The sequence below is a fragment of the Fringilla coelebs genome (assembly GCF_963513975.1).
Source record: "Fringilla coelebs genome assembly, chromosome: 1".
Lineage (NCBI taxonomy): Eukaryota > Metazoa > Chordata > Aves > Passeriformes > Fringillidae > Fringilla > Fringilla coelebs.
Window position 1 is genome coordinate 143,933,886 of NC_140028.1, and position 19,154 is coordinate 143,953,039.

General features: G+C 37.8%; 1 protein-coding gene across 1 annotated transcript in view; it reads left to right on the forward strand.

Moving 5' to 3' along the window:
- PTPRN2 (protein tyrosine phosphatase receptor type N2) overlaps positions 1-19,154 on the forward strand; it is a gene marked incomplete at both ends in the record, with an annotated part of 628,010 nt that overhangs the window by 231,540 nt on the left and 377,316 nt on the right. The window contains 4 exons of the mRNA XM_084216229.1: positions 6,270-6,729; positions 13,320-13,574; positions 14,889-14,929; positions 16,849-17,222. Of these exons, the coding sequence (XP_084072355.1) occupies positions 6,270-6,729; positions 13,320-13,574; positions 14,889-14,929; positions 16,849-17,222 (1,130 nt within the window). The remainder of the gene's footprint in view (positions 1-6,269; positions 6,730-13,319; positions 13,575-14,888; positions 14,930-16,848; positions 17,223-19,154) is intronic.

The following is a 19,154-nucleotide window of genomic DNA, read 5'->3' on the forward strand; positions in this document are numbered from 1 at the left end:
CAGAGATAAAGATGCCCCAAGTCTTGTGTCCCCATGTCCAGGCAGTGGCCAAGTGGAGCAGGTACTGCCAGGAGGCACCACAGGACACAAGACAGAACAGAGCTCCCCATCCAGGAGAATCATTAGACGTGGAGTTTGTTGAGAAGACAGGACAGACATGAGACATGATCAGACAGGTCTCTTGGTCAGCCTGGTTACATGCTGCCATTTCAGACTATTCCTTTTCCCTAAAGATCCCATAGTGTGCCTTGGGCAATGACAAGATGGCACCCAGAAGGAGTGTCACATCTCTTAAGGAGTCCCACACCCCTGCAGATGTCAACCCCTTTCAGTCTGCAGGGTGATCCAGAGAGCTCCTCCCATCAACCATCTGGTGGGTGCCACTCCTGGACACGACGGCTGATGGATGGCTCACTGTGATGGCCCTGCATGGAGCCAGGGCAGGGGACCCTTGCCATTGATCAGGTTATTGGAGCTCATCCACCCTTCATTTTCCCAGGTGTTTTATCCTTTATGTGTGGAGACAAACCATGTATGCTAATGTGTAGAACTGACATTTTTTTGTTTATGATGAGCCAATTGTGAATGCTGGGGAAAGACCACCCAGACCTCCTTCTACACCAAAGGAAATGTTTTGACCCATGGCATGGAGATGTGTTAGAAGGAAAGAGAAAAAACAGCAGTTATTTATGAAAACTGAAGGCAGTAAGTTTCATCAATTGATGATAAAAATTATCCATGTAAGAGACTTTGTTGTAAATAGTTGAAGGGTAGGCAAGTGGATATGATCATTCCAAAGGAGATCAAGAATGGCTGGGAGCATCTGAAACAAAAAAGTGATTTTATTAAGTAGTAACTTATACATAAAAGAAGCCAGTGTATTGTCCTTTCTTTTCTTTTTTCTTGTTTTTCCTTTTTTCTTTTTTGAAGGTTTTTGTCTTAAGAGTGGAAGCCAAATCTCTGAAATCAACTGAAATGAAAGCAGTAGAGATTATTGAATGGTGTAGAGTCAGATTCTGGACAGTCCTGTTGCACTGTGGTTTCACAATAAGGATTAGGAAATAAAGTCATGAATAGTTTGCATCAAAGCAGACTCTGAAGGCTCCTTTTGCTTGATCAAGTTTTTGACACTCCAAAGTACAGGATGTTAATTAATGATCTCTTCCACCTTCTCTGATGTAGTTCTTAAAGGTTTCAAAGCTACTGTATTTTTTGGAAAGAAAATAGAAGATAGTTACAGAAAATTATCAATGTAATAGTAGATCAAGTGAGATGACTGTAGTGTTGCCTTAAAGCTGTGAATCTGTGGAAAGGCCATGGTCTGATGCTGTCCCATCACTGCAGGAAGCACTGGTTTGGCCTGTTTTCCAGTTTCTGGATTCTGAATTAGTTTTCCAAATTCTTGAATATTATAATATCATACTATTATAATATTATAATATTTTAGTGTTATAATATTATAGTTAGTGAAAAATTCATTAGCAGCTGCTGGAAAAGGCCTTTGCTTCATTATTACTCAGACAATTGAAAATGTTCCTTGGCTGTAGTTATTATTTTCAGATAAACCACCAATGGATTTGGTGCAGAGTATGTAAGGTCATGTCTAGAGCATGCAGAGATTGTCAGGGGAGTTCCTCCCTTTCAGCTTGAACCTGGCTGGAAGCCTGCTGAGATATCCTGACAGGACAGCCCTGTGTGGGCACAGCAGCTCAGCAGCTGAAAGAATTAAGGCTTTGTTGTCATAAGGCTTGCTGCTTTAGCTGTGATGCTCTGGGGACAGAGCTGTGCTACTTGCTCAGCCCTACCCCAGGGACTTTCAAGCTCCATCCACTCCATGGTACCCGTTGGGCCCTAAGGTTTCATTTCTGGGTGGATTTCTGTCAATTTAAATGTGAATTGAGCAGTACAAATTCCCAGCCTACCTTTTGATTCAGCAATCAGGCAGTGCCCCTTGTGCTGGTGTTTATTTTGGGTGTTCACATGAGTACAGGTAGCACCCATGTGAGTGAGTTTCCATGAGGCAAGTCTGCATGAGTCACAGAGCATCTAGACTGTGTCTGGTAAAAAAAGCTGAATTTCTTTCACTCCATACAGTGAGTTAAGGTCTGAGGTAATTTAATTTCTGGTAGTCTTTGGAAAATGTTATTTTATCCCACCATAAAGATGAGCCTTCCAGTGTTTGTTGTGGTTTTGTCTTCTAATTTCAAAGATCATAATGTCAATATCTCAAATAGGCACAGTAAATTAAGAGTGGTAGGTGGAATCATGCTTCAACCAAATTTAGGTGGTAGCAAACATGGGTTAATATCTGCAAATGCATCAAACAGAAAAACATAAATTAAATTGAGGGCAGAAGATTTCTTTGTGATGCATTTCAAAAGGATTTTTCTTAGCTCTATATGCCTTCTAGATTTAGCAAATGTATGTTCAAGAAAGGAAGTATTTTATTATTAAGTTGATTCTTTCTGCACATGGGCAAAACATTCAAGTCAATCTGCCCTTTAGTGGATAAATTGAAGAGCATTATGTTTTATGTATCTAATCCTGCACCACTCTTTTAATTTGTATTATTTTAAATAAAACATGTTGTTCATAGACTTTTGTATAGTGTCTGAAGAGTGTAATTTAATGTGCCCTTCTGTGAATTTTCATGCAGAAAATGTCAGTTAGTTACATACCTAAACCATACAAGACATTGCCCTAACAATTCCATCTTCAGAAAGGTTAGTGTGTGTGGATGTTTTGTAATGTGTGAATTATTGAGATAGCTTATTTCAAAGGTGGTGAAGGAGAGGGAAATCCTGTTCAGATAGAGAAATAAGATTTTTTATAAAACTGAGTGATTTATCAATTCCAAATGCTTTTCAAAGGCTTTGTATCAGTGACATGAGATAATTGAACAGTATTTTGCCTATTAAAAAATGAAATGTTCCTCATCGTAACCAGGGCTTGTATTTCAACCCTAAGCCATCTAAATGGTAACTAGTGCATTCTTTATTCTTGTATGTTTCACTTAATGTTTGTTTGGGGTGGATTTTTTTTTTTCTCTTACTGGCAATAATTCATATAAGTCCTGTGTGAGCCATCCAGAAATGTATTTTCTTTCAAAAAAATCCAGCTCTGTGTTTCCTTCTGCTTCTGCATAATGTCAGAAGATTCTCCAAAGGCACCAATATGGGAATTTACCTTCTTTTCCATGGACTATGCCATTTAACTTTGACATTAATCAAACTAGCAATGTCCATGTTCAGGAGTGGGTTTTGCAAAACCCACTTCAAATGAGATAATCACAGTGCTCTGCAATTGTTATTAATAACTTGAGATGTAAATTGTCTCTGGATTCTAAATTACATATAACCGATATTTTTGTTCTATATTTTTCTATAAAAATTAGCTGTTTTTTCCCGTACCACTTAGGCAAACCCATAGTCTAGGATTATATTTATCTGTGCTGCAATTTTACTTGGATCTCTTCTTGCATGTCACATGCACACTTCTGGTGTTTTGTTTGAGATGAGAGCAGCAAGGAAAGGGATTTTTTTTCCTCCTGCATGTGGGAGATTGCCATACAGCTGTGAGACCCCTTTAATTAAAGTCAGAGTAAACTACATCAGAAGGGCTGCTGTCTCAGTGAAGACAGCTGAGCTATCAGTGCTCTGCTTTAATTAGAACTTTTAATATTTCATCCCTTACTGCCCAAAGTGTGACCTGTCAAGCTGCTGAGAGGCTGCCCCTTCCTGATAGAGTTGCAGCTCTGAGCCCAGGACTGGCACATATTTATATCCAATTTGTGCATGATCACTTGGTGGGTTGGTGGTCTTTTCTTTGTTGATGTGCTCCTTGTCTGCAAGAACAGTAAATCACTGATCTGTTCATGCTAAAGGGTACTTGGACTTGTTAAATAGCTTGTCAAAAGCCAGCCCACATCTCCTAACCTTAATTTTTCACATAGTTTGGGAGTGCCCAGCAGTTTCTTCCCCTCTAACACCTCTAGTAGAGCCTAAGAAGCAAAAGAGAGAGCTGGATGTGGGGCATAGATCCAAACTGGGGTGCAGTTACCAAGTTGGATTGAGCCTTTTCTTATCTTTCCATGGCTGAGTGGGGAATGTCTTCTTCCCCCTGTTGCATTTCTCCCTTTCCCAGCTCCCTGTTCTTCCTTCCCTTGAGCCCAGGAGGTCCTCTGCAAGGCTGCAAGGTAGAGAGAGCAGGAGTAGGGAAGGCAGATGGCAGCTTATGTGAATTCTCAGTGAACTGCTCGGGGTGTCCTGGGCTGCTTTGTGTCATCCTCTGCAGCCTTCCTCACTCTGGAGTGAGTATCATTAGAGAGTTAATTACCCCAGGCAAAGACCCGTTCAAATAGGGAGATAAATGCATCTGACTGGAAGTTTTTCACATTTAGGCTTTGCTATTAAGCATGTAAACAGTGTTCAACTTGCATTTTGACAACTGGCTCCCCCTTGGAGCTGATCAGAGCAATGCCTACCCTGCAGCTGGAGCACTGAACCAGAGCTGCACTGCTGCTGTTTGATACAGTTCCCAGGGGACAGTGAAATATTTCATACACAAAGCTGCTTGATCTCTAGCTCTGTATTTTTTGACACTGCTTCACTGCAGCCCAATTTCTTGGCTTTCAAAAAGCACATTTCTATGTTAAAGACCAACTGCAGAAATCCAAAGCCTTGCCTTAATAGGTCACAAGCCAAAGTGGCCAAAGTGCCTTTTGTCTCTGTAATACAATTGCCTATACCATAATTCTATTTAAATCATGATATGGAACCACAGAATGAACCTCTTCAATCATTTCTTAAGGGGAAGAAAACCCTCTTGGAAAGAAATGGGTATGAAAATGTATTGTAAAATCCACCGGCTGTCATCAGAAGAAATAAAATTGTTCAGATGGAGAGGAAAATGATCATCCAGAAATTAGAACCTAGATAAAATCTAAAAGTAATTCTTCATCTCTGGAGGAGTTTACCAATTTTACTTATTTTCATTTTACAAAGTACATTAGCAAATACATAAATAATTATTTTTCTGTCTGAATCCTTCTAATTGCTCTCCTCTGGAGTGTATAATGTCTTCACTCCCTCTGTATTTTGCAGCTCCCTCTATCCTAAATCATTGTGTCATCAGTGCACAGGGACACCAGTGATTCCCAATGATTTATAGCAGTGAGAGCTGACATAGTCCCTGTCCTAAGGTTGTCACATTGTGATGGAGTTTGTGTGACAGTTTAACCAAAAAAGCACAGCTGAGAAGCAGGACCCGTCCTGCAGCACACATACAGGATGGGATGTAACCTCAGCAAGTGTCCTCAAGGAATTATAAACAAAGAATCTAGCTGGACTTATTCTGGATATAAGTAAACCTCTCAGTTCAAAGTTGTATTTAGCAAGAACTGCAGAAAAATTATTTTTGAAATTATTTAGGGGGATGGAACTGGTTTGTTAAAAAATAAGGCGGCCTGCCTTCAGGTTGTGATCATAGCAAAAATGTCTCTAGGATTAAGTGACAGTAAAAAGAATTTCCATCTGGTGTTTCCATGAGAATAGAAACTGAAAATAGAAAACTGTACTACAAACCCACCTTTCCACCTTTTATTCCCCAGCACTTTTTCAGTAAAAATGTGGTTTGAGCTTGATGGACATGTTTTAAACATTGTTGTTTAATTTGGTGTGGTGTTTTCCCTGAAAATAATAATTTAATTAAAAAGCAATTTAAACATTGTTTATACTTTTTTTTCCCCCAGTGTCAGATGATATATTTATTAGAGATTTAATTTAGTGGAAAAGTATTTAATTTAAAATAGAACAAAGTACGATGCGAAAAAAATGCTTTACTTACTTGATGTTCCTGTAAAAATGACATTTTAAATTTGACATGCTAGGTTTTGGTAAGTAATCTGAAAAATAGTCATTCTCACAGGTTAAGTAAAAACCAAAATGAAAGTGGATTTTTAAAATTTCCTTTGTCTGTCTGAATACAAATAGTTCACACATAGTCAACACTGAGTTATGTTATTCTCTCTTTAATCTCTTGCTCCTGCTTTCTAATAATTTGATAAACTGGATTTTTGCACATTAAGTAGTGGTGCGTCTTTGAGGCACACTTAACAGCTTGAGGTTTGCAGTTTACATTTTTGTGATGAGTTCCAGTTCTTGTTTTCCTGGCTGGTAAAGCGCTGAGGGTCCTGCCTCAGATGCCGGCACAGCAATAATTCCACAGCAGTTCTGACGCCTTTCCTCTCGCCCACCTTCTGCTCTCTCTAGAGCTACATCTACAATGACCCCATGAGGTACTACACGCGGCAGAACCCCAAGGAGCCATCCCCTGCTCTGGCCCGTGCATCCAAATCCCAGCAGGAATTCCCGGAGGGTGCCCGTGGCAGGACGCGCCCGCCGGACGAGCTCCCGCCGGAGCCGCGAGCGGGCCAGAAGGGCCTGATGGCCGCGCTGCACTCCTACATCACCCAGAACCTGTCTGCACACAGCAGTGAGAACAGCCCTCCCAGCAGGACTAAAGGCTCTCAGGTTTATGCTGAGAGATTGCGCTCCACACAGGTCAGTCCTTTTGATGGAACTTTTGCTAAAGGAAAAGCGGAAAATTTCAAAATGAGGAAGCTGTTCCAGCCGAGGCCTGGGCCTGGAGCGCTGAGGCCAACCCCTGAGATGCTGAGTCATAAATCTGCTTCCCAGGATGATCCCAAGGACCCTCTGAGCATCGTGGATGGTAAAGTTGATATTTACTTATTTTTTTGTCATAGACATATTTTATCAAAAATTCTTTCTTTAGGTGTTTTCTCCTGAGAAGCTTCAGCTTCCCCGTGTTTTGCTGCTTTGGAATGTGATTTGGAGAATTGTTTACCCAGCATGTGAAATTGTTTTTACTTGATGACCAATGACAGCCACCCGTGTAGCCTTCTGATGAAATCCTTTCTGCTATGTTTTTAGTATAGTTTTAGTATATCATTTTCTTTTAATGTAATATATATCATAAAATAACAAATCAGCCTTCTAAAACGTGGAGTCAAGATTCTCATCTCTTCCCTCGTCCTGGGACCCCTGTGAACACCACCACAATTTTTTGTTTACCTGAAGTTTACCTCATGTTTACTGAAAATTTTTTGAGAAAAATAAGATAAAATTAGACATTTGATATATCTCCTAGTATTGGCATATGTATCTGCCATAAGACAGTAATAATGTTCAGCATTCCAGCTATTCTTTCCCTGCAAACATCTACCCACATTCTTCAGCCCACCTTCCATATGCGTGCAGAAATATATGGCACTTAGTAAGACATAGCATTTATGTAATTTATTATATTTTCAAAGCATTTTACAAACAACGCATAATTATGGGTATATCTTTGCTATCAAATCTGTTTTTATATATTCATCCCACACTATATATATAGAATACAGAAATGCCTGGTTTTGTTCCACGTCTCTTTATTTAACTAGAAATTCAAGGACCTTGGGTAAAATTCAAAGTTAAGCACAGAAATTAACAGTGAGGGGAATTCCGGTGCAGAAGACAGAGAAAGGAGGAGTCAGTTCCATGGAGAGGTGAACAAGAAGGTGGGGTTGCATCTAGTTTTGTCTGGACATTCTGTAACAAAGAACCCATTTCCTGGATTTTCATCTTTTTTTGATAATGTTGTTTAACAAGGATTGGATCGCAGTTTTTTCTGTATGCGATAATTCAACAAATATTTAAATTAAAAGGGAGGGTAACATCCCCATGCTGTGCTGCACTCAAAGCACTGCTTTGTAAGGTGAGTCTTGGGGATCATGTAGACTTTATAACTCTGATTCATTTTGTCCTTTCTTTAAACTTAACTATCAATGTTGTTCCAGTGGTTCAGGATGCCTGAAAAATTAAAGAGTTGATCCCCAGCCATTGTCAAGCACTTGTATCTGCAGTCAGCACTACCCCAATGGATTTTGGTGATATGAAAGAGGGTTCCTTTGAATCCCTCTTTATCATCCATTAAGTGCAGTGTTCTTTGATTTGCTTTCTTGTTTTTTCATAATATCCTCCAAAACCAGAACACATACAAACACATAGAAATGTCAGAGTTTCAGCAGAGGAAAGATAATGCTTGCAGTCTAAAGGATGCTCAGAAGTGAAAGCATTCTTGGTATGGTGCCCAGAGATAATAGGTTTCAAGGAATGAACTATAATGTAAAATCAAATCCAGGTGGCACTGTAAGTCTGTTGCACAGGTTAGACAATTTTGTTGCTAGACTCAAAACAAACTAGGCACATGCTGGTTTCATTATCCTCCAGCTGTTCCACTTCACCTTTCCTGGTAGGAGCCAACTGGGAAAAAAATGCTTAACACTTACAGGGAATAACATGTTTCACAATTCATTGGGTTGTACTGCTTGGACTTCTCATACATAATATGCCCTATAGGAGCTTCTGCCATTGCATTTGCTTTTAAATGTTGCATAGACAAAACATTATGAATTGTTTGAGTAGGAAATACTGTGGTTTCCTCTGTAGTTTTGAGCCACTTAATAATCTCACAAGAAAGTGGTGAGGACAGACCCTGGCATATTCATTGTATAAAATGCTGTCCATTGGAATGAAGGTGGTTTATTTAGATTCAGGTTTCCCAGGCTGACCACACGACCTCTTTCTGCTTTTAACCTTTCTCCAATCTCTCTTGTGTTTATGGATTATTGTAGGCTTGTGGGTTGTTTTTCTCTTGCACTGTGAACTACAGTTCTCTCTGTGAACTACAGAACTGTAAAAAAGCTGGAATGATGGGGTGCTCAGTTCTCTGATCCATCTGATAGAGGATTAGACAAAGGCACTGGACTGGGAGAACAATCCAGAAGGTACTGAGCAGATTAGTACTGAGAATTGCTGCAAAACAGTGGCAGGTAAATTCTCTAACAAGGCACCCTGAGGGAGAAATACAAAAGAAGGAAATGTGGAGTTATTTTTCTATCAGATTTGGAAGTTGTTACCTCTAGGAGTAGCATGATGTGCGTGGGCACTGCCTTTGTAGTCACTGTGCAACACTGGAATTGTTAATCTCTCCTCTGCACCAGCCGTATTTAGAATTTGGCTCAGTTTTGTGTGGTTTGTTCTAGTCTACTGATTTTTTTATGTGTTAAATATTACAGAATACGTCTCTCTGTTCTTTGAAAAGGTCACAGAATTAGTAATTCAGATGTCTTAAAAAATAGCAAACTTCCATGTTTATTGAAAAAAAATATTTTTTTTAATACATCCTCTCTCTAGCAAAGCTGGGATCACCATTCCATATGGTGCTCAGCTGCTGCAGCTAACATGTGGTCAGTAGGGTGATGGGGCTGAGGAAGACAGACCACACTGTGGAATTTCTAACAAAGTCACTGCTCCCATACCATGAGGTTGCCAGGCAAGCTGACTTTGACTCTTGTGCCAGCAGAATAGGAGGCATCATTTATATGCTGTACAATAAAAAGCTGTTTTCCCTGCATAAGGTGCTCTTGTTACCTACTAGGGAATTCTACTGGTGGAGATAATATTAAAAATTACATCTTCTAGGACATATATGCTTTTACTGCCATTATGGTTCCAGGGTAACTATAAAAGGCAGTTTGCATTCATCAGTTGGAAAGCTGGAGCTAAGGGAGAAATCTGGTTTGCAGTTTGCAAGCCCTGTGAAACATGACTGAGCATTGCTGAGTCTACTTAGGAGGGAGTCAGTGGGAGACTATAAAAGCTGTGCACAGGTAAATGCATGTTCAAGTACCTGTGCTGCTTAAATGCTGTGCCATTACAGTATCCATCTGCTTTTTGGTCTTTCTCCAACAATATTTTTTGATTTTAATAAATCCATCATGTTACCCAAAGGTGTTTGTAAACAGATGCAATGATATTTATCTGTTTATCAGCGTTATCCAGTAATTTACAAATTATTGCAAACATGGACAAGTGCCATAACAAGAAGTGTAAATATCCATATTTACCATGGACAAGGATTAATACCATATCAGTAGCCATGTGAATTTAGCAAGACTTTTTATGAAGACCTGCATTTCACCAGGCTGTTACAGACGCTTTGGTGACTGTCCCTCCTGGGCTACTAAAAACATGATGTTCCTCATACTCACTGGCTTTGGTAATTGCCTTTGGTTCTTGATATTTTAAGTCACATTGTAGCTATTAAGCAAAAGTATTTATGATGCCAAAGTTTTACTCATGTCAATGCAGTATTTAGGAGTCTGTTTGATGGACTGTGCCCAGGTGGCAATGACCAGGGCAGGAATGCCAGTATTAGAGGAGCAGGAGGCTGCTCTATAATATTGAGATTTTAGTGAGCCAGAAGAACCTGCACTGAGCCTGTCAGTATTATCTGGTATAGGGCCTGTGGCCATTTTTTTTTTTTTTGGTGTTATTCCTTGCCCTGTTCCCCCATTCCTATTTGTTTGACATTAAGACTGCTTTTTTGTTGGCAATGGATATTAAAGATGAGTCTGAAGATGTGCTGGAGAGATAAGACTGGGCTAAGAATATAGGTAAAGAGAAAAAATTAGTTTGGAAAAAATGGAATGGAAATGACAAGGGTACATTGCCTGCATGTTGCTGAGTAGCTCAGTAGTTGATCTTGACAGCTGGCTGTGAATCAAATGAAATAAACAAAAATCTAGTTGTGTTACATTAATAAAACTCTTTTAATTATATATGTCCTGAAATATAATTCTCTTTTAAGGTTCATCTTCAAATGATGTTTTATTTGTAAAATTTTAGTTTTGATTAGGAACTGACATATATTCTGTCTTTTCATTGCTGACTTTATTAGCTCTGCTTCAATAATTTAGGCTTTTCTGTCAAGATATTGTCCGATAGTTCTATAAAAGATCAGAAATGATCCCTAAGCAGACACAAGACTCCTGTGGTAATGCAACAGTACTGTTTTCTTCCTACAGCTTAGTTTTCTGCATTGCTGCTCTGTGTAACATCCTCTCCACCTCCCTGCCAGGTAGCTCTTGTGCTTCTTGAAAAAGTGTCTTGGACTCAGGTTGATCAAGTGTATTGAAAAAATTTTTGCAGTTTGGATTCATTTGCTCTTGTAAATTGCCTGCCTAAACTAAAGCATTTGGTCACTATGCTTTTACAAAATTATTAAAATTGTAACAGGGATGGATGCAATAAAATGGAAGGAAACTTTTCAAAGTTTTCTCTGAAGTATTGCTAAGCTTCCATCAAACTTCAGTATTAATTTTGCTGCCTTCACATATCTTGGCCCAGAGAGTTTGGCACAGATTGAGTTTACATCTTTGATTCACATTTCTGAGCACTTGCTTTCCTGTACAAAGCTCTCTGCTATTCCAGTATGGTACCAAAATCTTTGTCAGCTGTCAGTTTGAAGTAACATCACAGATATAACCTGTACTATATTTTTTATTGATAGTCACAATTAAGCATACTTATAACTATGCTTTTTAAAAAGGTAACATTTTACAAGATTAGCTTGTATTTTAGATTACTGAATTTTATAATTAAAATAACATCATGGTGGACGATTGGAAATATGTTTCCTTTTTACCTGGAAAAGAGAGTACATCAAAGAAACATCTTCCCTGTATGTCAACACACTCTCAGACTCACAGTAAATCTATTACTTAAGCTGTTTAAGCTCTTTTGCTTTGTATGGACTAATTAGTTAAGGGAAAATGGCATTATTTTGTTTGGTGAATTTTGTGTTAGGTCAATGGAAATTAGTCAATGCCTTGAGATGGAATTGGGAATCTGATGCTGAGATGCTGATGGTGAGCTCTTCAGTTAAAACTGAGGGGTCCAAAAAATGATAGGTGTGTCCAAGATCTTGGCCTCTTATTCCCAATGAAAAATAGTCCTTGATGCTTGTCTCCCTGCAAAATCACAGATGTTCCACTTCCTCTTCCCTAAAGCAGAAGTCTGTTAACTACTTTGACTTCTTTTCTAGTCTCTATGTACTTCTTTCTCCTTTGTTGTGAAGAAAAATCCTTACTTTTAGCCCTTCTTATGACATTGTTTTTCCCTGTTTCCCTACTTTTAAATTCACTTTTATGTGAGCCTGAAAGCTGACAGCATGATCCCAAAGTCTTGCTTACAGATAATGAAGATGTCCAACCACTGGGCTTGATATGGATAGAGTTACTATTGAGAAAAAAGGTTGGATGGCACCTTCAAACTGCTTATATGTAAATTCATACATTCAACAGAGATTTCAAAGCAGCCCTTATTTTCCTCTTCCTACACAATACTATGTGATTTTTCTTCCTTGCATGCATATGCATAAATATGTTAAATTTCTTATCAACATGAATAAGCAGAACAGAGACATGATTTGAAATTTTTTTGGTGTGCTACAGTAAGCACTACATTTAGTGTCTCATATTCCAAGGGACATTAGGCTGAGTTTTGCAGAGTTTTACAGACTGATAGTGGAGAAGTAATATATGCAGTCAGAAAAGTGCCTTCCCTGGGGAGATGTTATGCTCCATCTTCTGACTCACCTTTAATACCCATTGTCCTTGAATTTCCTTATCTTCAAAACTTTTATCACATCAAAGGTGTTTTGCTGTTTGTTTTTGGTTTTTTCTCAATGTGACTGGTAAAACATTCATAGCTGGCAAACCAAAACAAGTTCTATATATCTCTATATCATCTATTTCTATATCTATATCATCTATATATGTAAATATATATTTGAATATATATATATATATGTTCCAAGAGAAATGAATTCAATTTAGAAATTTTGTCCTTGACATATCCATGTATGTAATGGATATATATTTATATCCTTATATCCCCTTCTAATTGATGAGGAGCTTTTAGATTGAAAGACAAAATATCTGACTCATTTTTTCCCCACGACTCTGTATAGCTTATATAGATATGCTTATCTTGTGAAAGCAAATCACCCAAGAAAACTGATCTCTAGGAAACAGTAATGTTGTTTGTACTGTTTTGCAGCTAAAAAAAAAAGAAATTAGGCTATTTTAACACTTGCTTTCAGTATTTTGAGTCAATTTAGACTAGGAAAGAATGTTCTTCTTAAAAAGTGATAATTTCATGTCCTCTCTCTATGAGGACTTGCTGGGTTATAATAGCACACATCCCCCTGCCCTGGCACAGATTCACCTCATCATAAACTTGAACATCTATTAAGAATCCTGTGTTTTCTGTAAGCAATGCAGCACCTTCCTTTAAAAAGCAGATGCTCTCCATGAAGGGAAAACTATCTAAATTTTTTAGGAAAAATTAAAGACATAAGCACATGTGTTTCATGTATGCAGCTAAATGTGCTTATGTTGTTTTCTGATCCAGAGGCACTGATTAAAAATGTATTGAAGGACCTAGAGAAACACCAAGTGAATGTGGAGAATCTCAGCTCAACAGAACTGGATGAAATCGCTGATACTATCGCCACTGCAATCCAGAGTGTTGACATTCAGGGTGAAACCGAAAAAAATGCTGGAAAACCAAAAGAAGACAAAACAGAAGCACAAATGAAGAAGGGAGATGCTCAAGGAAGGGCAGAGCTTCAGACTGGATTAATGGAAAACAGTGTTAATATACCAGGTATTTATTTTCAAAGTTAAGTACAGCAAAAAACAGCTTCCCTGATTTTCCTCTATTGCTTCACCTTAGTGCTAGACTTCTAAAAATCAGGTGTGAGGGAAAGTTTTTGTATTTCCCAAAAGGCTGTGGAATTTTAGATTGTTTTCTTTTTACAGCAGGTTGTTCATTTACAAAAAAAAAAAAAAAAATCTGTTTATGAACACTTGGTCTTCAAGCTTCACAAACAAGAAAAACCTACACACCCAATTATATTGAAATAAGATTTTCTTTATGCTGTATGGTCTAATTTCCTATTCTTGTAAATGAAATGTTTAAGCAAAATGATAATGGAAATTATTATATTACAAGATGTATTTCAAAACATGCAGAGAAAAAAAGATATCTTTTACAGATAATTTTTTAACATGCCACAGTAACTTGCAGAAGAAAATCTGTGACAAGTTACAGGTGCAAACCCACTTGTTCCCTTTCCTTCTTAGGGAATAAGAAGAGTTATGATGGTTATTTGTTTCTGTCTGCACACATATTTTCCTGGTGATGCAGATTCAGGAGCTGCAGTAACTGCCATTAATGAGTGAACACCACAGTGGTACATAAGTTACTGCTCATCCATTTTCTATTTTAGGAATGTTATAATATTTAGTATGCCAGAAATGTGTACTGTAAGTCAGAAGAAATGATTATCAGTGTTTTCATGGTGATATACTGAAATCCTTACTAGTTAGGGATATTCTGGTTATTCTGATTGCCAGATTTTGTTGTAGATTAAAAGGAGCAAACTTGAGGATTTATCTTGAATCATGCTGAGAAAGATGAATGACATTCAGTTCATAAAGAAAAAAGGCAGTGCTATTTGACTGAGGTTAAGGATGTGACTGAATATTGTCTCTGGAGTTAAACTGTAACATGATTTTGGTGAATTATATTTTTTGAAGTATGTAATTTTCTTCCACCGAAGTAGGTATGAGGGAAATATATGTCCATTCAGCAAGCTAGAACCATTTTATTCTGGGGTTTTTTCAGATATTGGTAAACTGATATGATGATTTGACACTTAATTAGCAAAATAACATTATTACATTGGCTCTTGAAGTACTCTGTCTATTGATCTCACATTAATTTGCTATCAAAGTGGGGTTAGAATAACAATAACAAATTATACAGTGCTTCTTACTCTGCCCTTTCAGCTTTGATGTCTCAGTGTTTAAATCACATAAAAAGACCACTACTAAAAAGCAGCCTATGAGAAGTCTTTGTTTTGTATATGATGTTTGCCCTTCATAACTATATATTTGTGCTTTTCATATCCTACAGACAATGGAGTGCACGAAGCCAGTGTGAGAAGTGATAAAGAGGTAGAGTACCAGTATTTTAACAAAACAAGTGTTCCATCTCAGAATATCAGGTTTCTGTGCAGTGAAACCTGATATATTTCACACTTCTGAAATATAAGACTTGTTCTGTGTGGCTATGATTAAATAACACACATGTTGTTTTGATGCATTGAAATATTAAATGAGCATTTATTTAAACCTTAACCAAAATGGGTTTTGATGTTCAAAAATCAAAATCAAGTCCCTTTTCCCCCCTTCCTCTAATTTTTAGATAGAAAGAATTCATAATAGATTCACAAAGTTCAGAAAAATTCAGACTTTTCCTCAAATCTGTAGATTTTTAGCAATGAGGTGTTCTTGAAAATGCTTTTACCCCCTGTACTTTGGCTCTTGGTTTTGGGGAACATCAGGTGTTTCAAAACATCTAGGCATTACATCTCGTACCCTGGCTAGTAACACCAAAATTAGCATTTTAATCTAGACTACTTTTACAATATTCCTCCTGAGTAATTCTTTCAGATAAACAACACACAATAAGCGCAGGATTTTCTCTGTGGTTTCGTTTTGATCTGAAAATAACACATATAGGAATCCTAACATCACATATGCTGCTAGTTTGGAAAGAAAGACCTAATGCTTTCAGGTCATGCCACTAATGAATTTGACATTTAATACTATACCTTCAAAAAGGCAACTTTAGCCACCTAATGATGCACAGTTCATTACAGGATTTGGGATTGTAGAACCATGTAGGCACTTTTGCATCCTTTTCCCCTCTGTGGAACAATGTAATATTTGATTAGTGATCCTGACTCCTCTTCTGTGAGAAGTTGGGAATTTTTAGGGTGAGCTTACAAATCACTGCCCAGCGTCATAGAGAAACTGAGGCAGACATTTTTTTAGCATGTATTGATTCTTTTGACTTCTATGGGCTGCTGTCCAGTATTTAGCTGGTTTTGAGGTATATTCATCTTTCTTTTTCTCAGTTTCATGGAGCAGAAAAATTTCAAAGAAGTATTTTTTAAAAACTGTGTGAAATTTCCCCTACTATGTACTCTATCAAAAGCTAATGCTACAAAACTCATAAATGGGCAAATCCTCTTGTGTTCACATTAAAATCTCTTTGGTCCTTCTACCAAGAAAGGGCAACACGCATTTTGAGTGGCAGGAGCTTGAAAATCACATGAAAATCATGAAGGAATGAAGTGCTGTAGTCACAAAAGACTTAGAGAGGATCCCATGTATAAATTTCTTAGTGACAGTTTGACTAAGGAATGTTTGAATAGAATTTATTGTGACACAGAGCACAAAGTGCCCATTAGCCATCATTTCTTCCCAAATGCTTGGCTGCAATAAAGTTATGTAATGAAACTAGCTAATGAATTTTTCCAGGCACCTCTTTTGACTTTGGCTCCTTTGCTTATTGTTGATTTATTAGACAGATTCTGGTTTTCTCTGATCATATTTTTTGCTTGTTGGATCACTTACATACAATTTGTCACCATTTCTAGAGATGAAGAAGGAAAACAAAATTGGTCATAAAATATCTGTTCCTTTTCTGGTGTTATAGCTTGTGAGACCCAAGAGTTATAAGTTTCCAGACCCAAACCAGGAATATTGATGGAAATTTCTATATTTTCTCCTTTTCATTAACTTAGCTGATAACAAAGTTTCATTTTTGTCAATACTTGACACACAGACACATGGAAACTACTGGAAAAAATATATTGGCATAATGTAATGCTCTTTTATTATTACAAAATAAATAGCATGTTCTTAACATAGTCTAGCAGCTTATAGAAATTAAGAAAATGACCATGCAACCGTTGTATGAGTAGACTCTACTATATCAATAAGAGTTTGAGAAAATTATATCCAGGTTTGGTGACTATAACCTTCCTGTGTTTAGTTTTAAAAATAAAATTATTCTTTTAATACAGGAGAACACTGCAAAACTGATTAGATTCTTGAATGAGAATGCATTAGCTGAAAAGATGAATAAAGACCTTATTCCTGAAGAACCTACAAAGACAGAAACTAAGAAATCTGAAGAAACTGATCCTTCTTCCTCAGAAGAAACAAATGCTGGTGTGGAAAATGTAAAAAGTGAGACTTTCTCAAGAGAGCTGACAACTGCAAAGAACAGTGAATCTGACTCTGAAGACCCAAGCCAGACCAGCTACTGGATTAAGAATGCTTTAATTCAGGAAGAAAACTCCTATGAAAAACCTCAGAAGAACACAGGACAAGGCTTACAACTTGAAGTGAAATCTTCTCAGGAGGAAGAATATGGCTATATTGTGACACTGAAAGAGTAAGTACAACAGCCAATTTGAATGGCATTTTTAACTTGGGAAAAGATAAAGTCATTCCACCTAGTGAAATATGAATGTACAAGAGGAAAATGCCACAGGCCTGATTTTTAATACATCTGAAACTGTTTGGAACCTGTTCAGTACTTTGATGAAAATACAAGCAAACAGTTCCGTTTTCTTACAGTTGCCTTTCCTCCCTTGCAGAAGACATTAAATTTGCAGGTCTTTCGCTTAGACCTCTCTCTATCTTCTCATGTTCTAGTGACCTTCCAATATGTCAGTAAGCGTGCTTATGGTTAGGATGAGAGCTTTAAATATTTGACTTGAAAGTAGTCTAAATATCAATGCCTGAGTCATTCTTTCAGAAAAATGACACACAATAATACAGCCCAGGATTTTCTCTGTGGTTTCGTTTTGATCTGAAAATAACACATATAGGAATCCTAACATCACATATGCAGCTAGTTTGGAAAGAAAGACCTAATGCTTTCAGGTCATGCCACTAATGAATTTGACATTTAATACTCTACCTTCAAAAAGGCAACTTTAGCCCCCTAATGATGCACAGTTCATTACAGGATTTGGGATTGTAGAACCATGTAGGCACTTCTACATCCTTTTCCCCTCAACAACGTAGAACAACGTTGTATTTGATTAGTGATCCTGACTCCTCTTCTGTGAGAAGTTGGGAATTTTTAGGGTGAGCTTACAAATCACTGTCCAGCATCATAGAGAAACTGAGGCAGACATTTCTTTAGCATGTATTGATTCTTTTGACTGTGTGAAACTTATTCATGGGATTGAAGGCAATGGGATTGTGGAGGATTCTTGTTTTTACTATACTGTGTTGCATTGAAATGCATGTGGCTGCACATTAGAAACAGACCAGAAACTGGTGGAATACCCTTTAACTGCACCTCTTCATTCCTGCCTAGGAATGTTATATGAAGCAGTAGAAGACAGTTTTTCCCCAGCTCAGCACTACTTCCTTACTTCCCTCAGCTCTTTTAATTCATATCAATCTGGAAGACTCCTTTACTCCAAAGAGTATCATGATGATACCATCTCCTTTGACTATCCAGACTTATTTGGCTCATAAATACTGTACAGTTTAGAACTGTCAGAGCTCTGTGAAATGAGAGACATTCTGAATTTCAGTGTTCACAACCTGGAGATTCTTCACTGTATCATCTTACCTGTTTTTCTTCCTAGCTAGTCTCCCACTCATGGCTTTTCCCTGAATCATGTCTGTTATTATTCAATGAAACTTGCTGAAGAAGGTAATTTGTCCAAAGATTCTTGGTTCTTGAGAAGTCCATATACACAAATATGGTTTACCTTCTTTACCATTTTTAATGGTTTTAACTGACAGGATGAGCAGGAGCAGAGAGTAGTGGGGAATGGCATTACATCCACGGTTATAACTCTGGGTGGACACCAGTGTGCTCCACAGGGCTCAGAACTGAAGCCAGTTCTGTTTAATATCTTTGTTGATGATCTGGATGAAGGGATCAAGTGTTTCTCAGGCAGCTTTCAGGTGGAAACCAAGTTAGGAGGAAGTGTTGATCTTCCGGAGGGCAGGAAGGCTCTGCAGAGAGAAAAGCCTTAACTTGCACTAGGGGATATTTAAATTGTATATTAGGTAAAACTTCACAGAAAGGGTTGTCAAGCTTTGAAACAGGCTGCCTTGGGAAGTCACCATGGCTGGAGGTACTTAAAAGGCATGTACATGTGTCATTTAGGGACAGAATTTAGTGGTGGACTTGGCAGGGTTGGATTAACAGTTGGACTCAATGATCTTAGAAGTATTTTCCAACCTAAACAATTCTATGATCCTATGATTCTACTCAGTGCTATAGCAGACATTTATAGGGAGATCCATTCCCTGTTAGCTTCTGAGGTTTTGCAAGCATGATCCAAGGAGGTATTAG